This window comes from Culex pipiens, chromosome 3 (assembly GCF_016801865.2).
Source record: "Culex pipiens pallens isolate TS chromosome 3, TS_CPP_V2, whole genome shotgun sequence".
NCBI classification, from domain to species: Eukaryota; Metazoa; Arthropoda; class Insecta; order Diptera; family Culicidae; genus Culex; species Culex pipiens.
The window spans coordinates 84112917-84137208 of NC_068939.1; the positions used below are offsets into that span (position 1 = coordinate 84112917).

Sequence of the window (24292 nt, forward strand, 5' to 3'; positions counted from 1 at the left end):
CACATTCAAAGTATGTTTACATGACAGCTGGACGTTTGTTTGCATCAGGTTTCCTATCTCTTTCTAGCAAAATTTTTTTGTCAGGCGACTTCTAGCTGGTTTTTTTGACTGACTGCCCGATATGTCAGCCAACATACTTCGCAGGGCTGTGACAGCTACAGCTCAATCATTGTTTGCATCAGGACACTGTGACGAGGAGTTCGTCATTTTTGAGTTAAATTATATTTTTTTCACTGGGCCTAGAAAGCCTTATTGCGAGATAAAATCACGTTTCTCCTTCGCTGTGACTGATTGGAGATTATAGCCGCCTTACTTCCGCAGTGTAAAAATCAGCAAATTGAACTGAAATTCTACGTTGATTTGGCTGTCAACTTGATTTGTTTTGAATATTTTCCAAAAAGTGAGCTGAAAACTCAAGGCAACCTTTGACAACAGCCAAAAATTTGTTCTGCGGTTGTCATGCGGCTGTCACCGCGCGTGAACTCTAATTATTGACGCCCGCGATAATACAAAACATTAATACAAAAGTAACAAAACAAAAATATCACGGCTGGACCCAGAGCTCCATCATCGCGAGGAGCTCGGTTGAGCTGGACTCCTATATACACTCCTGGCTGAATCATCTGAAAAGGAACAAAAGAAAGAAAAGGCAAAGCAGGATCAAATAATTAAAAAATAAAAAAAACAAGCAGAGCAACAGTATCAGTTGAATTGGGTTACGAAATGGAAGCAATAAAAAAGAAAAAAAAGAAATTATTGAATCTGGAAATCGTAGATTTTGAGAAGTTTCTCTACACTGAAACTAAAATCATGATTGAATTTGTATGCAAACTGCATATGGGTCATTCCATCTCAACTGTGCACGAAAAAGTGCAAATTTGAAAATAACCCTCTCCCTCGATAGAAAGTATCCTTTTTGAGGATTGAAAGTACCCTTTTGAGTGTGGTCTTCATCGATTGTCGACGAATTTCCCCGAACCAAATCGACGACCGCATCAAACTGTGCCAAGTCCATGTGCACTCCTTTCTAACTTCCAAATCGAGTCGGCGTAAAATTTTAGGCTAACCCGGTTAACCTAATTGGGTCCTAAAATGAAGCTTAGATTGCTGATATTATTGTTCACAGCGATAAAGCTTATTTTTCTGAGTACAATGACCTCGACAATGACCCTTTGTACGACCATAAAGAGCTTAAAATGGATTTTTAAATCAATTTTGAAAAATTAACCTCGCGGTCCTTCTTGACAGAAAAGCTCCTACTTGACAGGTCGTTCCAAGGGGACCATAGTTGATCCATCGAAAAAATGTTGTCTTGTCAAAAAAAAAATTGCATTAAAATGAAAAAAAGTGATCAGAAATGGTTTTTAATCGTGTTTTTTACCGTTGTACATAAAAATTGGCATAGGGCTTTAGTACCCAATTGGGTCCTAAAATGAAGCTTAGATTGCTGATATTATTGTTTACAGCGATAAAGCTTATTTTTCTGAGTACAATGAACCTTTGTACGACCACAAAGAGTTTAAAATGGATTTTTAAATCAATTTTGAAAAATTAACCTCGCGGTCCTTCTTGACAGAAAAGTTCCTACTTGACAGCTCGTTCCAAGGGGACCATCGTTGATCCATCGAAAAAATGTTGTCTTGTCAAAAAAAAATTTTGCATTAAAATGAAAAAAAGTGATCAGAAATGTTTTTTAATCGTGTTTTATACCGTTGTACATAAAAATTGACATAGGGCTTTAGTACCCAATTGCGGTTATGTATTTTGACTTTTTGTTCAAGTACGAATACTGCAGATTTTTTGAAATCAGCATAACAGATAAATTGACGAACCGTTTCTGAAGGTCACCTCACGTTGACAGTTCGAAAACGTGTGCACATGTGTGTGCAAAAAACAGCAACAAAATAAAAACAAAAAAAAAGTGTTTGCTTGACATTCGTCGACAGTCGCGCGGCCGTTTTCCACGTAAATTTTCAGTTCTTGCGTGAAATTTTCGCCCATTTTCACCGATTTATCTGCCGCAATCGGCTCGCAGTTCCGGTCGGTTATGATACTGCCAACTTAGGCAAGCTTCTACAAAAGCAGCTTCGACGATGGTCGTGGTAGAATCCCAGAAGCTTCCAGAAGGCGGCGGCGGTAAGGAGTCGGAGGCTAACGGGAAATCGGCCGAGGCTGGCACATCCGGCAAGGCCAAGTCCAAAAAGGAGAAGAAGGATGGCGGCGGCAAGCAGCGGGAGAAAAAGAAGGCCAAGAAGGAGACTGCGGTGAAGCCGTTGACCAAGGTGGTGATTCGGCGGCTGCCGCCGTCGATGGACGAGGAGACGTTCCGGAAGCAGATCGACCCGATCCCGGACCATGACGATTTCTACTTTGTGTCCGGCGATTGGTCGCTCGGGAAGAATGCCTCGTCGAGGGCTTATATAAATTTTACTCGGGCGGAGGACATATTTCTTTTTAAGGATAAGTTTGATGGATACGACTTTGTGGACGCGAAGGGCGTGGAATATCCGGCGGTGGTGGAGTTTGCGCCGTTCCAGGAGTTGCCTCGGAATCGGTCTCGCAAGAAGGACGCCAAGGTTGGGACCATCGAAACGGACACGCACTTTGTGGCGTTTAAGGAGGCGCTGGAGGCCGAGGAGAAGGACACGGCCGGGAAGAGCAAGAGCAAGCTGGAGTACAGTTACAAGATCAAGGACGAGAAGAAGATAACTTCGACGCCGCTGTTGGAGTTTATTGCGCAGAAGAAGCAGGAGAAGCGCGATGAAAAGCGGAAAAAGTTGGAGGAGAAGAAGAAGCTGCGGAAGGAGGAGCGCCAGAAGAAGTCACAGGCCGTTGGGAAGACCATTCCGGAGGTTATCAAGGAGGAGAAAGTGGGTGGCGGTGAGGATGAGATTGTGGTGAGAACGGTTCCGTCGAGGTTGGATCCGGCGCAGGGCAAGAAGGAAGGCGGAGGTGGCAAGGAGAAAGAGAAGAGGCAGCGAAACCGAAAGGAGAAGGACAGGGAGAAGGATCGTCCGAAGCCGGAAAAGGAAGAGGTTGCTGGCGCGACCGGTGTTGAGCCTGAAAAGCAGTTGAGTCGCAAACAGGAACGAGATCGTATGCGTAAGGAGAAGGAAAAGGCTCGAAAGCAGGAGGAGAGGGAAAAGAAAGCACTTGCTGCGGCGGAACCGGTCAAGATTAAGGAGAAGGAGCCTGCTCCAAAGGTTGAGGTGCCGAAGCTAGCACCTCCCGCCGAGTCTCCGCCCAAAAAGGAAGTCAAAAAGTACAGCGAACGCCGCAAGGAGACTCGCGCCCGCGCCGAAACGCGTCTCGCCGAGCTTGAGGAACGCAAAGACGACGATGCGACGAGCGCTTCTCTCACCAGCGAGCACTTCCAGTCGATCCCGAACATCCCCAAGATCGACATCAAGAAGAGTGTCCTGACGCCGCACGTTGCTCCGTTCATCCCCAAAGAGCAGAAATCATCGACCATCATCGTGGGTTCCGGATCAACGCTGCCACCGGCGTTCCCACATAAATCGGTCACTCCAACTCCACCCGCGGAAGAGGTCGCCACCGTGACGGCCGCTCCGGAAACGCCCCCCGCCGAGGACAGCAGCAGCTGCGAGAAGAAGCACGAAATCGACGAGAAGCTGAAGGAGGCCCGCGAAGCGCGCAAAATCCGCAACAAGAACCGGCCCTCGATCGAGATCTACCAGCCGCGGAAGCGACTCGTGCCCGGCTCCAAGGAGGGTCGCAGCGAGAAGAGCGACTCGGATCGAAGCTCGGAGCAGAGTGCCCGGCCGGGGACGAGCGATGCCAAGGGCTCGACCGCGGCCAAGGCCAAGGACAACAAGCGCCACAAGCTGACCAAGAAGGCTTCGGATAAGGAGCGTCCGCGGGATCGTCGCAGCCGGCGGAAGAACTCCAGTGATGCGGAAATGGGCGAGGAAACGATGGCGGGAAGTGTGACGGAGGTCGTGGAAGCGCTCGAGGGGGCGTCACTTGAGTAAGATTAAGGGATTTAACTTTTATTCAATGGAATACGCATAATAAATACAATAATAATCGTTCAACTGTAACGCTTCGTCAATGTCCGAAACTCCGTCCTAGTTCTGTCGCTCGGCCAGCTGTTTTAGCTGGCGCAGCACCGTCTCCAGCAGCTTCTTTTTGTCCCGCTCGGACTTGGACTTCATCAGCGACAGCATCGATTTCTTGTCCGCTTCGCGCAGCTTCTCCAGCACCACGATGATCGTCGACGGATGGACGAGCGAGTAGCGGTTCTCGTCCTTGCCAAAGTCGTGCAAGTACGCGCTCCAGTCCTCGGAGATGAGTAGATCCAGCAGCTGTCGAATTTCCGCAAAGTACTTGGACAAATCGCCCTCGCGCAGTCCCGGAACCGGATCCGACGCGGCAAACAGCTCAAACTGCATCAAATCCAGGTTGATCTGATCGAGCGCTCCGCCGGAGATCTGCTTGATTTCGTCCGACAGAATCAACCGGTAGATCCGGGTGGCCACGTGTTCGCACGCCTTCCGACAGGCCGCCTGCGCCACCCCCGGCAAAATGTACGAAAAACTCTGGAAAGTACTCTGCAGAAACGCGATCATGTCGGTGACGAACGGCGACGCGTGCCCGTAACTCTCCGGCAGCAACCAATCGTACCCCTCCAACTCCTCGAAGAACTCGTCCAGCTTGGAGCACAACTTGGTCGCGACCTGCTGTTCCGCCTCGGACCGCGCCACCTGGAACATGGCCGACGGCGTCTGCGTCAAACTTTGGCTCGTGCCCGTCATCTTGCACACGAAACTGTCCAAAAACGGGCCCGCCTTCTCCAGATACTGCGTGTCGATGATGATCTGGATGACCTGCATCAACGCCAAGCTCGGACTGCGGAACACGGCCGACAGGCAGCCGCTGAAGCTGCGCGTCAACAACAGATTGGCCGCCTTGCGCACCATCGCGGCGATCTCGTTCGGCGAAAGCGTCAACTCCTCCGAGAACTTCATGCACGCGTACATAAACTCCATCGCCTGGTGGTACCTTCAATGAGAGTGAGAAAGTTTAGTGAATCAAGTCCCTTACACACACCCAGAGTTCAACTTACACCTCCGGCACCATCCGCGAGAAGGGAAACTTCTTCGGGAAGGGTTGCGCCTCCAGCTGCTCCGAATGGAACGGGAACCGCTCCAGCACGGCGTCGTACTCCTCCTGGGTGTGCGCCTCCAGCGGCAAAAAGTCACTCCGGTCCAGAATCTCCCGGAACTCGTTGACCCAGCGCTGCAGCAGCACCTCGTTGTAGTGGTCGCGCATCTCCAGCAGCAAATCCCACAGTTGCGACACGGTGTAACCGTAGTTCTTCAGCGTCGTGATGCTCAACATGATGAGGTTCTTGATGCGCAACAGAATGTTCGGGTCCGTGCACGACGACGAGGACATGCTCAGCACGTTGACGGCGCGCGTCAGCGACGAAGACCACAAATCGTCCAAGTACGTCTGGGTGACGATCTCCCCGCCGGTGTTCATGACGTGATCTTCCACCACGAAGAACCCCACGATCGAATAGATGTACGTTTTGTACGCTTCCAAGTTGTCGTGCATCGTCTGCGGAGCCTGCAGCACCAACTTGGCCTGGTCACGGCGTTGCTTCCGATAGTCCTTCTCAAAATACTCCTTATCGTTCAACACCGTGTAAATGTGCAAACAGCGATAAATCGGCGAAAAATCAATCAGATCCTGTGCGTTCACGTCCTCCTCGTCATCATCCACGCACTCCCCGTTCAACGCCATCTGCTTGTACTCCGCGATGATCGTTTCCAAGTCCCGCTTCTGCAGTTCCTTCGTGTGCTTCATTGCAATCTCCCCAATCCTCGGCGAAAACTTGCGAATATTCTCCAAAAACTCCCGGAAATCCTCCTCCGACGACTTCTTTATGTTCTCCTTCAACCGCGGAATCGTCTCCCGCATCTGCTGCGAGAACCGATACCCCGAAACCTTCGGCAAATACTCATTCTCCAGCACCTCCAGCGTTTTCAGCGCCGGATAGTACCGCTTCTCCCGAACCTGCCGCAGCAACTTGGAATAACACTCCAACACCGGCAAACAGCTCGACAAACCCTCGATCGCCCCCGCAATGTTCCCCTCCACCTTCCGGGCCTTCACCAGCTCATTCCCCCTCGCAATCACCCCAGCCGACGCCCTCGCCAGACCCTCGTCCAAGCTCTTGACCTCCTGGTTCAACCCTTGCGCCTGCGACTTGACCAGCAGCAGCTCCCGGATCGAATCGATAAAGCCCTGGTAGTACAGGTTGCAAATCCGCTCAATGTCCTTGTCGTGCGATTTTATCCGGCTCTCGAGCTGTTCCGAGATCTGGTCGTGCGAGTTGCCCTCCAAAATGGTGCGGAACGTGGGCCCCCAGTAATCGTCGACCGCTTCGATGTCCTGCATCGAAATGTTGGCCATCTTGGCGGCGGAGTCGCTTGAGTCACCAAAATTTAAGGATTTTCACGGATTTTTCACTCAAAATTGATCGGGAAAATCGAGAAAATTGATAACTTCTGAGCGAACATCAAAACAAACGGGACTGTCAAAATTTTAATGATGATGATTGATGACGTCGTCAACCACCACCACAATTCTGAAGGGAATCGATGGTTTTGTTGTTTGTGCAGGGCTGTGCCACATGAGTTTTCGAACATGCTACACGCTCATTTGAATCTACTCAAGTTTGAGTAAAAACTAACCCATTCAATGTGTCATCACAGAGGGAGCACTGGCATTTAATTTATGGTTGCGTTACGCGGTACATCGCCCCTTCAGCAAAATTTTGCTTATAGTAGGCAAACTGACGTTCAAGGCGTTACTTTTTTTCACAGCTACTTGATGACGTCTATAAGTTGTCATAAATTTTCAAGTTCCCAAAATCAACAAATATCGTTTTCTGGTTACCATGTTTACCTCGTACTGTTGCAAGTAATGCTGCGCCAAGGAAAAGTGTCTGGATGTTCCATATCGAGCAGATTACTACCCGCCGTGGAATCAAAGAATAAGTGCCGGGCGGCCAGCTCGGACAAGTGTAAGTACACTCAACCCCCGGTGGTTGGTCACTTTTTCGTTTGACACTTTTTTAGTTTGTACCCCGCTGGTTGGTCAAAGTCAAACTAAAAAGTGACGAACTGTCACTTTTTACACGGCGCTCACGCACACTATCAAAACAAACGTTTGATAGTGTGTGTGAACTCCGTGTAAAAGGGGTGTCAAACTAAAAAGTGACCCCGTTCGTTTGACAACAGTTGGTGTCAAACCATCGGGGTTTGAGTGTATAGCTTTTACATGACCCGGGCCCAGTGTCGAGCTGATCCTGTCTGTCTGTCTGTGTTCTCCGGTGTTGGCACTCACCCAGTTAACTCAATCAGAATTTTGAAACGGAATCTAATTAGAAACGTATACAAATTCCGTTTCAAACGCAACAACCGGTTCCGTGTTCGAACCGGTTGTTGCGTTTGAAACGGAATTTGTGTACGATTCTAATTAGATTCCGTTTCAGAATTCGGATTGATTTGACTGGGCAGCTTCAACAAGAAATTATTGAATCCATCAACGATAACACCACCGAGACACCACCACTTCCAAAATCAGAAACCGAGCTGCGGCCGCCATTCAATGAAAGGACCATTTATCATTTTTATTTTTCCTGAAGATTCACATCTGGAAAAACCTGGGAACCTCTCCAAGAATACAGATTGAAAAAAAAATTTCAGTTATGATTCACAAAAAATTACTTTATTCGAAGAAAATACAAGCACAAAACAGGGATTTATGTTTGAAGCAAACAATAAGTTATTTAAACTTTTGGTATGATTCGTCGGCCCAATCATTGCCCTCAGATCTAATACCACTGCACAAATTTGAAGGCAACGACTGGTAAAAGCTGGACATGACTTTTCTGGCTTTCGCTGATGTCACAGTACGAACGTGGCCAATCCGAACTTCGGGTTTCAACCCCAACAGCATACTTTTGCTTCACTGCCATTTTTGAGTCGACGGTTCTGGGGAACACTGTAGTCAAAGATCAAAATTTTCTTGTTCTGACTCAGTTGTCAAAACAAACAAATCTTTGCAAAAAACCTTAGTTTACTTTGATGAAAATTTTTCTTCAGCAGACCCGTAACGCTGAAAACATAACGCCTTGAGCCGCTATGATTCCAAAGGGTATAGAGTAACGGAGCCAACAATTTTAATGACTTTTCCTTGGAGTGTGCTCTCTGGATTACTCTGTGGTGTCATTATCGAGGGGTGAGAACAAGGGGGTTGACACATCAAATATTTTCATTCGAATCATTCTGCTCATTCCAGAATGATTTTGGAATGATGCTGGCATAAATATGATTATTCCGTTTCTAATTAATTTTGTTTTTGCATGTTAGCGATCAGCAGCTGTCATTTTATTGAAGGAAAAGTAAACATGTTTTGAAAATCAAACAAATTCTCGTCATTCCAGAATCATTTCAGAATGATCGGCTGGCAACCTAAGAATCAAGGTGCCATCGTTCCGTAGATTCCAGAATGAAATCGGAATGATATCTTTGAGCTACATCAGCGTACTGGCACTAGTCAAAGTGTTTCTGGACAAGCCGGTTGGTTGGTGCTGCACCATAACCTGGCCGATCGGGGGCCGAAGAACTACCTGCTGGAGAAATCAGGTTTCCTGTGCTTGGCCATCTGGGGTAACGAGCACGGAAGAGAACCAGGCATCAGTCAGCCCGGCTCGACGGTTGCCACTTCCCAGGCGGAGGGCGAGTCCTTCGACAAGCGCTGTCGAGAGCGCTGTGGCATTTTGAGTATTCACAAAAGTCTGTTCCGGATGAACCCGATCAAGCTGCAGACGGTTCGTCCGTTCGTGTTTGAGACGGTCAATTTGGTGTAGATTGCGGACGAGTTGCAGTTGGACGAGGGAGACGTTCAACAGAAGGTGCAAAACTTAGCGGCGGCGAAGGTCGAAGAGATGATTGAGAGGGCAAAGGGAAAGTTGACTGGGAACCAAGAGCAGCCAAAGTTGCCGTTGATTCGACCGAGGATTGAAGTTACCGAGGTGGAGCCGGATTGCGAACCTTCAAGACATGTTCACGTTCAAAAGGAAGGTTACCCGAGGAAGGACGAGTTGAAACCGCTGGACAACGATGCGCTGAACGAAGCTTATCAGAATCAGCGAGAAGTGACGGAAAAGAGCGCGGAAGAAGTCGTTCATCGGTTCAATGAGGTTTTTTGATGGGAGATCTCGGTGTGGCCAAGTCGCAGATATTGGGCTACACAAGGGGCTGGAAACTCTAATATTACTTAGGAATACTGAGTATACTAACGATATTCCAGTATACTTGTTAGTATACTAACCGAAAAGCAATAAACTGTTAGTATATTAAAGATACTCTCAGTATATTGGTAAGTATACTGGCGATATGTAAAGGAAATAATAAGTATACTAACATATATTTTGATATACTGGTGAACATAATAAATATAGCTCTAAGAGTTTCCAACCCCTTGGGGCTACATCGATCGGTTGGTTCGTAGTCGGTACATAACGAGCATAAATGTGTAGAAATCATAGATTTTGTCAGACTCTTGATATGATTTTTAATGAGTTCGACATTTTGTTTATACATTTTAGTTAGTTGTTAAGTAAAAGTCATTTTTTATTTTCAAGAAAAAAATTATAATTTATTTAATTTAGTTAAATAAACGCTCCGTGGGACCTCGTTCTGAGTCTCGTTCTGAGTCTATATGTATACACGCACGTTAAAAATCACTTAGTTTTCGTCAAAACCGAACCTACTCAGAAATGAGTAAAGGGGGCATCGGGGCATCTGTCAGATTTGAGTGAATTTCACTCAGAGTTCCACGTAAACTGAGTAATATTCAGCCAGATCTGAGTGAAATTCACTCAAATTAGACAGATGCCCCCTTTACTCATTTCTGAGTAGGTTCGGTTTTGACGAAAACTGAGTGATTTTAAACGTGCGTATACGTGAAGGTGGGTCTAGGAGGTCATATAAAGAATTTCATTTTCGAGTGATTTTATAACCTCTGCTCAGCACTTTCATGAATATATTTAAGAGGCAGTTTTTGTAAATATTGCTCGGTTTGTTCTAGAGGTCGTATCGAGGTGCTCCAATTTGGATGAAACTTTCAGCGTTTTTTTGTCTATACATGAGATGAACTCATGCCAAATATAAGCCCTCTACGCAAGGGTAAAACGGGCTTTGATGTTTGACTATAAGCCTACGGTATTAACTTTTTGGCCAATCGCAGTTTTTCTCATAGTTTGTCGGTTTTTCTGTATCAAACATTTTACAACGTTAGTTTTTGCCCTGTAGGCTTAGATAGCGGCACTTTTTGGGCACAATTTTGTCATATTCGAAATCTTCAGAAAATTTCACGTTAGTTAGAAGTATTGGAGTAGTAAATTTGAATTGTAAAAATGCCATTTAGAATGAATTCACAAATTTTTTAACAATTTGTTGGATTAGGGGTAAAACAGGAGGGCTTTTGTTAATTTGATTTGGTTAACCGCGGTGGATTTTCTTGAAATAATTCGAACTGTCAAATATCCACCAAAGCATCTACCACATTGATCTAATCTAATCTAATCTAATCAGACCCTAGCGCAGCCAATCTTTCGAAGGGATCCTGGAGAGTGCCTTAAGTTAGATGACGCCTACCACTCTTCTTGTCATTTATTAACATTTGTAGTGCGCCATTGCATTAGAATGCATTGAAACATCACAAGCGTGAAAGCGGCCAGGCCAACTGCGTAAAGCCGTATCGCAGAGATGACTCGTAATTGGGTTGAGTTTGAGCACTTAGTGTTCGAACAACAACACAATTCTGAATCGACAGGGGAGGAAGAAGCGTGGGGACAACACACCACCATACGCTCCGAGAATTTTGGTTGTATTCGTTGGGAGCACCATGCTAAGAAGGTTTGGTACTCCGGGACCCTCTGGGATGGGACATTGTATTTCCACGAATGCCCTGGACACTATTTGCCGTGGTTATAGCGCCACAACTCGCTCTCTGTAACAGTATTCCTAATTCCAGTCCACGCTCACCAAGTCGTCATGGCCTAGTGGTTAGCATTTTTGCTTACCAATCCAAAGGACGGAGGATCGAACCCCGCCTTGAGCGACTTTGATTTTTCGTTCACATTCATCATTTCAAATTAATGTGTTCTTAACTTTCTCGTTGGGAGCAGATGGGCATTGAACCCAGAACCATTCGCTTATAAAGCGAACACCGTAACCAGTCAGCCACGGCCGCTCCAAGCATCTACCACATTGATCGCACAAAAAATTTGTGGTAGAAAAGTATCCACCAGTACTGGGATGGGATAAACAAAGAGAAAAAACCTATTGTCAAACTAAACCACTTTCAACATGGCCGCTTCTGTCAACCTAAACAGTCCTTTCTTATGAGGAGAAAATAAGAAGTATTGTAATTTGAGTTGAAAAAAAAATAAAACGAATTTAAATCAATTTCACAAATAATTGTTAATTGCATTACTAGATTGATTAAAATATTTTCAATTGAAAGGCATTTATTTCTATCGTACACCGAATGTCTACTTATCAGCATTTTCATTTTAAAAAACAATACATTTCATGAACCGACTATTCTTTTGCCCATTTAAAACTCTTGTTATTTTTTTGCGCGTTGCATAGAAATGTCATCTAGTTTGAACAATATTAAACCTGTGCTTCCCATGAAATTAAAATGTGGCGTGAAGAAACAACATTGTAGAACTGGATTTAAAAAGCAAACAAAAATAATGGCCACAGTTTAGCCTATTTGATTTTTTTCGCACTTTTTTATTTCAATACATTGCCACAAATTGAAAAACAAACTTTTATGCTCTTTGAAGTGAATGAATTGGTACATATTTGAATTTTTGCCAGCCATTTCTTTCGATTCTGACACCTTAGGGCGTGCGACCTAAGGAATGTTAACTTTCCTTAAAGTTGAGTAAAAATTGCCGTTGAATTGGACGTGCTCCTCTTTGGGGAACTGGGAAATATTTGTTTACTTTCTTCGCGTAACGGGACAACGACAGGAGCAGATCAAAAAAATATCTCCCCTCCCATTTAATGACTTGCAGGCTCGCTTGCAGGCTTTTAAGGATTTTTTTTAGATTGATGTAAGAAAACGCATTGAAATCGTATTGCATTTTTCACATCCAAATGAAAATGAAAAATCTTTCATATAAAAAACACATTAAAAATTGAAGAAATGAACATTTTTTGACTCATCTTTGATTTGCCAACCATTTCAAGAAATTTGTATCCGGCAGCTCCTTATGAACGGATCCACCGTAAAACGATGGAATATAAACTCAGGATTCTCACCCCACGTCCAACCGCAAATTTTAACAGCCAAATTCAAAAAAAAATCTGCGAGGAGAAACTAAACAACAAGTCATCCATGCTTGAGCACTGAGTTGAAAAACATCATCAAGAAAATTTGAATTGTCAAGCTATCTGAATCACAGATTGCTTGATATTTGTTTTCGAACACGAATTTTCTTGCAAAAAAACAGAAGAAGAATACAAACGTAAACACTCAATAAGAAGACTCTATCCAGCCGTCCCGTCCCAGCACCAGTAGATGCTTTGGTGGATTTTTGACAGTTCGAATTATTTCAAGAAAATCCACCACGGTTAACCAAATCACCCACTAAGAATTTTGGCTCGAGCCTCGAGTCGATCTGGCTCGAGATCGAGCCTGAATCGAGTCGAGGCTCGAGCCAAAATTCTCAGTGGGCAAATTAACAAAAGCCCAAGGGTTTCGCCTACTTGATGCAGCATTTGACGTATTGATCACAGGGTAAATAAGATTTTTTTCTTTTTTCAAAAATGTTTTATTAATTATTTTTTAAATCAAATTTACAACTCCAACCACACTCCAACACTTCTAACTAACGTGAAATTTTCCGAGGATTCCAAATATGACAGACCAGAAAGTACCGCTATGGAAGCCTACAGGGCAAAAACTAATGTTGTAAAATGTTTGATACAGACCTGTTGTGGACCTGTTGCACATTGGTGAAAAACTCGCTCTTAATTAAATATCGTGTTCGAGCTTTTCGACCAAACATTTCCCAGCGTGCACCTTCGTCCCAGCCCTATCCACATCCGGCGAACAGCCCTCCCCACAAGGTTTTCGAATTTTCGAACTCCGTTTGACAGCCCACCCGCATCAGCTCGCGAGCTTTTTCTCCATCATTTCGCTTTCGTCTTCTCATTCCGTTTCGGTCCTCGGTCGAGTTTGCACGCACGCACCACTGCGCTCTCTGCTGCCGTCGTCGTCCGCCACCAGCAGAAGGAGGGAGGAGAAAAGAAGCAAAAAGTGACAAGAAGCAAATCGGTGACTGCGGGTGTGTGTGTGTGTACGCGCGCGGGGTGAAAAAATAAAAAGTGACTGCAAAATCCGGATTAATCGCGGCGAGGATTGGGGAGTTTGCCTTCGGGTTGAGAGGCTGCCCCGTGCCGGAAGTGGTTGCAAGAATCCGGTTGAAGAAATCTGTGGAGGTTTGGGTTTAAATTAGAAAAAGAAGGGAAGATTTTCGCAGCGCCGCTCCCTCTACCCCTCCCACCACCGTCGAAGAGAGTGCAGAAAAAAAGAACGTCAAGAAAATTCGAAGCAAATCGCAGCAGGCCACGGAACAAGTGTTGCCGATTGCGGTCGGAACCAGACCACTGCGGAAGGTGGTCGTGGCCACCAGCGCCACCGTCATCAAACCAAGAAGAATCCCTTGAAAAGCAAGGAAAGAAGAAGGTTTTTCTCTTGCCCTTCTCCCTGCCAAGTGTGTGTGTGTGTGTGAGTGCGTGTGTGTGCGTCCGTGCCTGAGTGTCTGTGTGTGTGTGAGTGCGTACGTGTGCGAGGGTTGCGAAAGCGCAGTCGATTTTCTCCGGTGGAACCGGAAACCGTCACGTCATCGGCGGAATCTTTGGAGGAAGCAAAACACCGGAAAGCCGTCGCCGTCGTCATCTTCGTCAACAAAAACAAGCGCCGGAACAATGATGGTGGCCACCGTGCAGCGCTCGTCCGTGTGCCATGGATCATTCTAAGACGGTAAGCGGACCAAATCCGGAACAAGTCCGGCGAAAAAAAAAGAAAACACTCTCACACTTTAAGGTTTAAAAAAAACTCTTTACTTTCAAGTTTGCTGCACTTTCGGGTCACCTTTTTGCTTCTTTTTATTCCATTTTAAGTTAAGTTTGAACCTTTCGACCCTGCTCCGCGGGTGGTGGGTCGAGCAAACTTTTATGCTAATCAGAACACGGTCCCCCCCCGAAGGGGTGGAGACCACCACCACCCCGACTTCTTCGCCGCTGCTTCGTCAAAGTCGGTTCTACAAAAATCTTTCAAGTTCTTGCTCGCGCGCACAGACAGATAGGTGGTGGTCGTTGAAAGTAGGTTTCGCACTCACACTCGGGTTATGTAAGGTTTCGGACACACACCGGTCGGTCGGTTGACATCGTTCTCGTCCTGATTGGGTCAGGGACTTGAGAGGGACACTCCAGCACGAAGCGAATCGACGGGGGGCAAATATGCGATAATAATTGGGCAGGAGATTGATTGGGATTCTGGTTCTGGTGGTTGTTGTTGGCGGCGGCGGCGACTCTTCTCACACTTTCTGGTACGTTCGATAGCAGCAGCAGCTTAGCTTAGGGTTGATCTAGTTTATCTCGTTCGTGTCAGAGAGTGCAGGCATTGTTGTTGTTGTGTGTGTGGTTGGTGGAATAATGCATTTTCCTCCCCCACAAGGTTATCTCGAGCATTCAAAACGCAGGCGATGTTTTGGCTGGTTTGTTAAGGGCAATCGATGTCCGTTGGTCCGCTGGTTTATCGCTCTAGTTATGATGTCTATTGATTACTGTATTGCCACATAATTAGACTTCTGAGTTTCTTCTTCGATGCAATGGATATCATCTGAAAAAAAAACTCGATTTTGTCCCACTAGGGGTGAGAGAGAGAGAGCCTTCCTTACAAAAGAATATAACTTCTTTTAATTCATAACATCAACATGTCCTATGTCACAAAAGTTTTTGCATAAACATTGGACAGTTCTGCAAAAACAGACAGGGCAAAAGAAACCGAAAAGCTACGATATCTTACATGTTGAAGGAAACATCGGTAGACAAGCTACTACAAAACGAGTATAAGTCGAGCCATAAAATATATGCGCCAGCATTCTCGCGCCAGTATTCGAAGCTCAACTTGACAACGTGTTGACTTGGCGAAGAAGTGTTGAAGCGTCGAAAATTGATGCAATGTGATTTTTTTAGCGATTTTTCCGATTAAAATTCAAGCTGAATCGTCATATTTACGAAGATGAAAATGACGTCCAGCCATAAAGTAAAACCTATACCTTTCTTTAGTAAGAAAGGCAAAAAGTAAATCGTTCTAAAAATTGATCGGGATTGATGTCGCTAGATGTCAAATTTGTTTCAGATGCTCACTCATGGTCTGTACTATGAATGTAGAAAGAAATTTCTAATAAAATTAGAAACGAAAAATGTTGGTGAAGGTCACCAGGTGGGCTTTTACCTTTTTTTAGGGATTTTTTTTTCTTATGGTAAGTTAATCAAACGGCTCTAACTCCAGAACCAAATTATGAATCTTGATAAAAATTTGGGAGGTTAGAGTAGAGCTCAAAAAAATGCAATTTTTGAGATAAATAAAAGATATGAAAATGAAAAAAAAATCACCATATTTTCATTTGAAAACTGTGTAATTCGTGGAAAAGTCTTGTCACATCCGAAAACAGATAGATATTTCTAAATTCGACCTCAAAATGGTCCGGGTTCAGCACACCAGCTTTCAAATGCACTTGGAACAATCAAAATCGAAAATAGGGGAGCCGAGGACTTCGCGACACAAAATTTTGCGAAATTTTACCACACACGGACATCACTCGAACTCCACGGAATTTATTTTCTCAAAATTCGAGGGTTTGAGGTAGACGAGTTCTGTCAAGGTCAGTGTTTCTCAACCGGTGAGGAATTCCCCCCTGGGGGGGAATTTGGCCGTTCTTGGGGGGGGAATGACGATGTAATAGAAAACCAATGCGTTTTTGTAAAAAATATAAATCTTTGGTTGTATTTCAATAACCTGTGAAGTTCACAATATATTTTAAATATATCGGAATTTCTGTGATAAAATACAACAGCAATTTTTATTTTATTTTATATTTGCAGATGTTTCAAAAATATAGCTAACAAAACCTAAAATTCAAAAAAGTTTACTCCTTCAAATTGTTCTGAATAATACCATCATTTTTTTATATTTGCATTCTCTCAAACATGAGCAATTTTTGAAGAATGGAATTTCATAAATAATTTTATAAATAATAACATTATTTTAAACATGAGCATATTTTGTTATAAATTTCAAAAATTAGCTTTACTAATATTTTTTTTAAATAAATTCAAGCTAAATTTCATTTTCTTTCAAAATGAGAATGTTTTGAAAATACCCTGGGCTTTGTCATAATGAGTGTCATAGGTTTGATGCTTGTTTGGCAAAGAGTATGATTTGATTCGATGTGGAATTAAAATCGAAGTGTTCAGTATATTGCTGAAGCTTCCATTTTTACACATGGACACCACTTCATGCTGCGAGAACCCACTTTGGCGTAGTCTCAGGGCTTAATCGTTGGCCGGTAAGCTGTCATCGAGACAAGGAGGTTCTCTGATAGTGGAAATATCACATTTGTACAATGAACCGCTACATATGTGATTTTTCCCTATCTTAATGTGGGTGTCAGGTTAGGATGCGGGTTTAAAAAAATAGTGTTTGTAGAATTTAGGATTTTAACTATAAATATCAACTTTTTATACTTTGCCTTTAGTTATTTAGGGACAAAATTAGCAACAGTCAATTTAGTTATTCTATCAGAATCGGTGATTTTCATTCAAGTAGCATAAAAACCATTCTGATTTGTCAAAATTTCCATAGAGTCTCGATCAATCAATAGTGAAATGATATCGGACTAAATTCGTTGATCTGTTGAACTAACGGTTGTCGGATTATGATTGTATCGACCATTGTTGCGAATCGAGGATCTACTGGAATTCTGACGAACAAATGGTCGTCTCTTTTTCAATTCACGACTTGTAAAATATCAACTGTTTTTTTTTTTTTTTTTTTTTTTTTTTTTTTTTTTTTTTTTTTTTTTTTTTTTTTTTTTTTTTTAAAAGAAGCCAGACAGGTTTTAAAAGAAACGTTTTTTTTTGGTAATAATTAAAATGTCGGGGATTAAGAGTAGCTTTCGGATAGGTTGCTTTAAATCTTGTATTCAATTCAAGTTAGGTAGTTATCCGCAAATGAATATTTGGACTTATATGAATAATTGAACATTTTGGACTTATGAATAACACACAACTGTGCATTTATTCTAGAGTCAGATCCATACAGCGTCAGTGTTTATTTGGTCGAAGTGTACTAATTCATTGGCAGATCTGGTTCTAGTTGTAATGTACGACAAGACTACTGACGGACGTGACAGGACGAGGGCCCAGTTTAGAGGTTTCGACATCAACGATGTGCGGCTGGATCACCCTCCCAAAAAAAAAAAAAAAAAAAAAGAGAATGTTTTGAAAATATTTTTTTTATGTCAATTTTGCTTTGGTTTTGTTAAGTTTAGTTTTTTCAACTGGGAAGCTTTTTATAAAATATATTTGTGTAGTTTTGCGTTGATTCGTTTTTTCGAACATTATTCAAATTAATTCCTGGGAGTTTTTGCATCGTTTTGGGCAAAATTCCATTACTTTGAAAAATAATCGAGCATCAAATATTAGTTTTTGTAAAAATTATATGAAGTCTATTTTGTCTTTTTCTTTAAATAAAATATCAGTCATGATTTCTGTCTGTGATTGATAAAAACTGAAACTGTTAGTGTTTATAATATTGCAACATACAGGAACATTTATAAAAAGATTATAATAAAAAGATTTTTCGGGAGCTTTTGCATTCCATTAAATATGAACAGATAAGGAAAATGCATTTTAAAAATGCTGCAAGTATGTGTAAATTGTTGCGAGTGAAGAAAAAATGAAATGTTGTGAAAAATTTAAAGTTTATGCAAACATTAATACCAAAATTATGACATTTCTGTAACAACTTTTCAATAGGGCGAAACCCTCAGATGTAAACAAAGTTTTTGTCAGAATCATATAAAGCGAACAAAACTGATTCTAAAACACCCTCCATCATCACAAAATTCCGAAAATACGTAGTTTTACAAGCAAAAAACAAAAGGGCTAATCAAAAACATCAATCAAAACAAACCAATTTGAGTTTCCGCCCTTGTGTTTGTATCCAATCATGAGGGGCGAATGTAGTGTTTTCTGCAAGTTCCGACGTATATTTAGAAACACTAAATTTTCGTTATAATTTAGTGAATTTAAACCTGACAATCCTCAAAATGGATCAAAATGTATGTTTTTGATGTCACTGACCACAATTCCACAACAAACATAGATTTGTATGATCCTAAATACATAACTTTTTAATTTCAATTATTGTAGTATCGGATCTGCAGGCCAAGGATTGATACCTAAGAGCATGCAATGGCACTGACCTTGTTGCGTGCTCTTCGGTTGACGTCCACGTAAGGAACATCCTGGAAGAAGCGCAACTAACTACATCCGTAGTTCTGTTAGATCATCCGAATTATCTTGATCAGAACAGTATAGCTCTGGTTCCTTGCGAGTGTCCTATTTTCTTACCTCCACGTTGGCTTGGTTTTCATGATGACCTAGCTGGTGGCCTGTGGAAACGGATCGAAAACCTTTGACCACCGCGGGTCAGAGTCGAGACGGTTAAAAGAAAGGGGCGCGACAATGTGGGAAAGGGAAGTAATTTGTGATTGTAGACGGTATTGTTTTGATTCGCAGTATGTTGAGTCAACTGCTGTGGATGTATCTGAAACATCGCACAACGGGATTTCTCTTCTCTTCATTCTCAGCTACCACCTGTCTCCTATTTTTATTTTGCTCTTCTGATTCCCAATTCTTCACTGATTCTTCTATTTAATATCCAACATTTGATTTAAATTTTACTAATTTTTGATTCTCTTATCTCTCAAAGCTTTTCCACTCTTTTCCATCAATTGATACTGCTGTAACAAACTTTGTTTTGTTTTTTTTCCCTTAAAAATATACTTTTCCTTAATGTACTAGTAATATCAAGTCTATTTATCATTCGCCTAATCTTTTTTGATTTTATTGCGAATTTATTTATTTGAATAATTCTTTATCTGTCCTATAAATTATCATTACTATAATCTTAGCTTGTTTTGTATCTCTCTTTATTAACTATTGTCTAATTTTACATCTAATACATCTAGCTTCAAGTCTAGCTTCTCATATTTATTCTTCAAAATACGCTCATCATTCTCTTACTATTGATACTTGATTTTTATAAAATCAATTCTCTTTTACTGTCTATTGTTTTCAATCTTCACCATTTTTTTCAAACAAGTGAGGTTTGAGCCCTTACTCAATTTATGGAATGGTTAAAGGATTAACACAAATATTACTATTGTATTTTTGGTAAACTTTTATAACATGCTTAGGACCAACAATTGTAACAAAACACCGCGACAAAAGAAATAGCAACAGATAAACACGACTCAACACTAGGAAAGATTTCAGAAGAAAACAAAACACAGTAAAATAACAATAAGTTTTTGAATTCAAACAAAAATAAAACAGTTTTTGCTTTAATGAAAGTTGATAGGCACACTTTAAATGGTTAGGCGCTTATACTTACATCAAACCCTACGTAATGTACCACCCCCGGCCGAGTTAAAATGCGTAACCGGAAAAGAAGGTGTGCATGCCTGGCACGAACACTCAAAGCGTGTTCTAGCGTGCTGCTCGTACTGACTCAGAGCAAGGGTGAGATGTAGGTGTAAGGGCAGTGCGTGTTCGTCGGGAACCTAGTGCATAAGATCGGTCAAGGCCCGTTCTTACACTGAAAATTGCGAATTGCGATTTTTCCGATTAAAATTCATGCTGAATCGTCATATTTACGAAGATGAAAATGACGTCCAGCCATAAAGTAAAACCCATACACTCAACCCCCTGTGGTTGGTTGGTCAAAGTCTAACTAAAAAGTGACGAACTGTCTCTTTTTACACGGCGCATACGCACACTATCAAAACAAACGTTTGGTAGTGTGTGTAAGCTCCCTGTAAAAGGGGTGTCAAACTAAACAGTGACCCCGTTCGTTTGACAACAGTTGGTGTCAAACCATCGGGGTTTGAGTGTACCGTTCTTTAGTAAGAAAGGCAAAAGGTACTACTTGAATCCTAGCAGGTTTGATTTAAATTGAACTAATTTCAGATTTCAAACGATTATTTTCCTTCAGACAAATCTAAAAGCTTGATGTTTGCATTATTCGTTTTAACATTTTCAGCAAAATTCTTTATCCTTGAACATTGTCAAAAAATGTTAAATTATCGAAACAACCTTATTAAAAAAGTTTTCAAAATGCAGATAAATTGCAAGTAAATGAAGATTAAACTTAGAAAAAAACGTCAAGTACCTAGAAGGCACAAAATTGGCCACCGAAAAAGCGCTTCCCTATCACGGACGTAAAACTCTAGTACCTAGAATGTATGCTGGAACCTGTCTGATGCGTGCAATCAGTCAAGGAACGAGCCAAAAAAAAATAAAAATGGTGTGCTACACTCTTGATATTTTTTAAATTAATAGGGGAAATGTACCCATTTTAAGCCTACTAAGTGGTCGTGTTTGAGTGATGCTGGATAATTTGGAAAGTTCCTTGAAATTCACTAAAACCAAGTACACCAACGAGTAGAGCAACTTTTTGTGAATATTTCTGTTTATTTTCACTTTTATTAAAAGTTATGCTATTCCTTTTACAAGCATTTAACACAAATATTTCAAAAATGCATTCTAATCAGTCGAGTGCATTAGGCCACGCCCATTTTCCTATTTTCAGCTTAGTTCTTTTCTCTTCCAGCGCACTTTTGGGTCTGCTTCGTGCTGCCAAAATTGATAAAATTTTAAGCGTTCACTCACGAAAAGTAGCATTTATAGAGAAAATTTCCTGGCATCACTGGCTCACTCCACCAGGCGCTGCCTGGTGGTGTTGGTGGCCACCCTTTGTTCTTTATTTGCCTTCGCTTCTCGCTCGGTTTTCCTCAGTCTTCGATTGGAATGGGTCGTCAAAAGTCAACCGTCAAAAGACTTGGCGCGTTTGTTTTTTTAATGGCGCTTGCTAATTGTTTACATGTTTCGGGACTATTTTTCAAGTGAGTGACTAACTAATGTTCGAAAGAACATGTTGCCGGTAGTTGGAAGCAATGTTAAATCTTAAGCGCTTTGAAAACGTTAGCGCTTTTCTCGTGTAGACAGCAGCTTCCAAAAAGGCGGGGCATAGCTCTCCTATAGAAAATAAGAATGGCAAGAAATTCTTACCTTACCGTGGGCGGAGCGAGGTTTCTGCTCGAAACTAGGAGTCCGAAGGCTTGAATAGGGAGGTTGGTTTGGTGTGTTGTTTGTCTTTATAGCAGAGAGACGACTCCCACGCCAGGAATGACAACAACCAAGGCCGGGACCGACATTTTACTTCCCCATCCGATGGAAGGTCGGAGCAGATAGGAATGGCGTTTCATCTAAATTATGATTTTCTACCCTGTATAGAGCTCCGGGAACAGCATCTAAGTCCATCCTTCGCCACTTCCGGAAGTGTTCGGTAGAACTTGAACTCTTGATCAGCAAAACATTTTTGAATTTCTTGCAAGAAAATTTTAAACCCTTTGGAAACTTCATTGTCATTACTGAGTTGGTTAAGTCGGTTAAGTAAATTTTTGAAATTGGTTTGACGAGGGCTGCTCGAGTTGGCAACCAATAACCCGCATAAAGATTTCTGATGAACTTACAGTAAATTTTAACGTTACAAAACGATAAAATATATTGTCATTTTGACAGTGTTTTAACAGTAGACAGCATCGTTTTTTAAGATAATTTGCGTCGTATTTTGGGATTTTACCATAAAAAAGGGGGGTTGTTATGCACCGGTACCATAAAAATTTCGAAATTTTTCCATACATTTTTTTACCAAATACGACGCATTTTACTGTTAATCTAATGTTGCATTTTTCATCCAAAAACTCGTCCTGACTATAGAAATCATCATACATTAATAATAAAAACAGCAAGCATTACAATGCATTGCACAGTCAATTTACAGTTCTTCATGGTTTTTTATCTAGTAAATGATGCGGTAAAAACTATATGCGGACAATAAAACTAATAAGCATTACAATGAATTACACAGTAAAATTATAATTCTTTATGGTTTATTCCCCACTAAATACTACTGTGAAAACTATTTTCGGACATTAAAATAAATAGTAAATAAAGTAAATTTTACAGTAGTTTTATTGTTATTCATAGTATGTTATTTATATTCAACATTGAACCACTTTGTTTATTTGTTCATGAATTGTTAACGCCTTCTTCAGCTTTTTGCAAATCGCCAAAAGGAATCCTTCCACGACGTTTTCTTTCGCTTTCGATTCCGTTTGAAACCCTCGATCGAGACCGGTTCCTGTTCCCCCTCGGGTGGGTGATGCCGTGGTGTGTTCAGTCTGTCCGCCGGTACCTTTTGTCGACTGGAGACTCCGGATTGATTTGCTGGTATTAATAAATGAGAAGACAATTAAGTTAAGAAAAATCTTAATTTAAATAATCAAAATCTGGGGGATGAGACGAGAGAATGCGTAACGTGATTTTCGAATGAGCACAAGCGTGACTTTTTCTTTGCACTTGAATAATTTGTTTTGAAATCTTCTGTGCGCATTTTTTTCCAAGTTTTCGGAAGACAAATAACTGCGTCAGAAGTGGGTGAAGTTTTGCGAAGTCGGTTTGGAACAAAATGTAAGCAAGAGCTCTAAGAAGTACAGTGCCCATTTTGAGACAAAGTACAAGTCTTAATAAATAACGTTTTGTACTAGAAAAAGCGAATCGTGCCCACAATTCGGGCGGAATCAATTGTTGGAGACGACCTCCGGATGAGCACTGAAAAGGGAGAAATAGCCAGTAGGAAGTGGGTTCATTGGAGAAAGAATGGCTCTACGACGACTTTACTGGTAATGGTTATGGTGATTCGGAGAATAATTACAAAAGGTTCGCTATATCAAAAGAAAAAGAAAATCAACAAACCATATTTGGTTTTTACAATAATTTCCCTAATGAATGATTACAATACTTGCTGCTTCTGGCGAACAGTAAAATGGCTCCGCTTTGCAGTTCAAAACGGTTCCGCTTTTGAACCGCTCTATTCACCCCCCCAGATCAAAATTCTCAGATTTTATTCTGAGATTCTTAAATGCTTTTATTCAAGATATTTAAACAAAAACTTTGGTTATTAAATTTAAAATTTATTTAAGCCCTTTATTTTAAATTTCTCAAATTATCAAATCAAATGCAGACTGTATTTGAATTTTTGAACCCACAGTTTCTAATTTAATTTTTTATACCGTCGTTTTTTAATTTTGTATTTTCAGGATTTGGGAGTTTTGAAATTGTAGAATTTCAATTTGCTTTAAATTTTTAAATTTTCTTTTTTCAAGTTTTGAAAAAAAATATTTAAATGTATAATTTTCAAATGTTTAAATTGCTAAATTTCAAAATCTAAGATATCTTAACTTTTGAATTCTTCATTTCGTTGATCAAGCTTCCGTGTCCCGTAATCAAATAGCTCCGCACCGTTGCAAATGCCTCCTGTAAAAGAAAAAAAATAACAAAATAAACTTAAGAAAGTTACCCAAGCAGACCATTGTTTTTTTGCAAGCAGTTGACTTAGTCAAACTTTTCGACACCCTCAGCAAACGTCAAATCAGTACAAACTGGTGCCGAATCTCTTCCAGAAAAGATCCGGCAATAATTTTTATGGTTTGACGTTTGCGGAAAGAATCTTGAAAATTTAAACAAATCACTTAATGCATCAGACCATGACAAACATCTGCTGCTGCTGCAGGAGGGGTTCCGCCATCTCCAAATTTCATGAAACGCCTGATATTTACATCCCGGAGCTCTTCTGATTCGTTGACGATTGAGGATCCTGTAAAATAGAAAAAAAAGGTATTTCCTAAGAGGGCTATAAAAATGGGGCTGGATACACTTCAAACGACGACGACGGAACGTGTGAGCGGCATAAACAATCGGACGCGACTGGCAACTTCTTTCAAACCGTTTCGGAAGAAATTCCAAAACATAAC

General features: G+C 41.7%; 3 protein-coding genes across 5 annotated transcripts in view; 2 read left to right on the forward strand and 1 right to left on the reverse strand.

Moving 5' to 3' along the window:
- The first annotated feature begins 1910 nt into the window (after positions 1 to 1910).
- Positions 1911 to 4055, forward strand: LOC120427118 (regulator of nonsense transcripts 3B-like). The gene has a single exon (XM_039591971.1). It carries the CDS (start codon positions 2094 to 2096, stop codon positions 3990 to 3992), a length of 1899 nt encoding a protein of 632 aa, XP_039447905.1. The 5' UTR covers positions 1911 to 2093; the 3' UTR covers positions 3993 to 4055.
- On the reverse strand, positions 3990 to 6549 carry LOC120427117 (exocyst complex component 6). Its single transcript, XM_039591970.2, has 2 exons — positions 5087 to 6549; positions 3990 to 5022 (listed from the first exon to the last, which is right to left on the reverse strand). The coding sequence occupies exons 1-2, from the start codon at positions 6439 to 6441 to the stop codon at positions 4089 to 4091; spliced, it is 2289 nt and encodes a 762-aa protein (XP_039447904.1). The 5' UTR covers positions 6442 to 6549; the 3' UTR covers positions 3990 to 4088.
- A 6715-nt stretch (positions 6550 to 13264) lies between these two features.
- LOC120418990 (proline-rich protein 36) overlaps positions 13265 to 24292 on the forward strand; it is a 71328-nt gene continuing 60300 nt past the window's right edge. For all 3 annotated transcript variants that reach the window (XM_052711061.1, XM_052711063.1, XM_052711062.1), the window contains exon 1: positions 13265 to 14103. In XM_052711061.1, the coding sequence (XP_052567021.1) occupies positions 14086 to 14103 (18 nt within the window). In that variant the 5' untranslated portion in view covers positions 13265 to 14085. The remainder of the gene's footprint in view (positions 14104 to 24292) is intronic.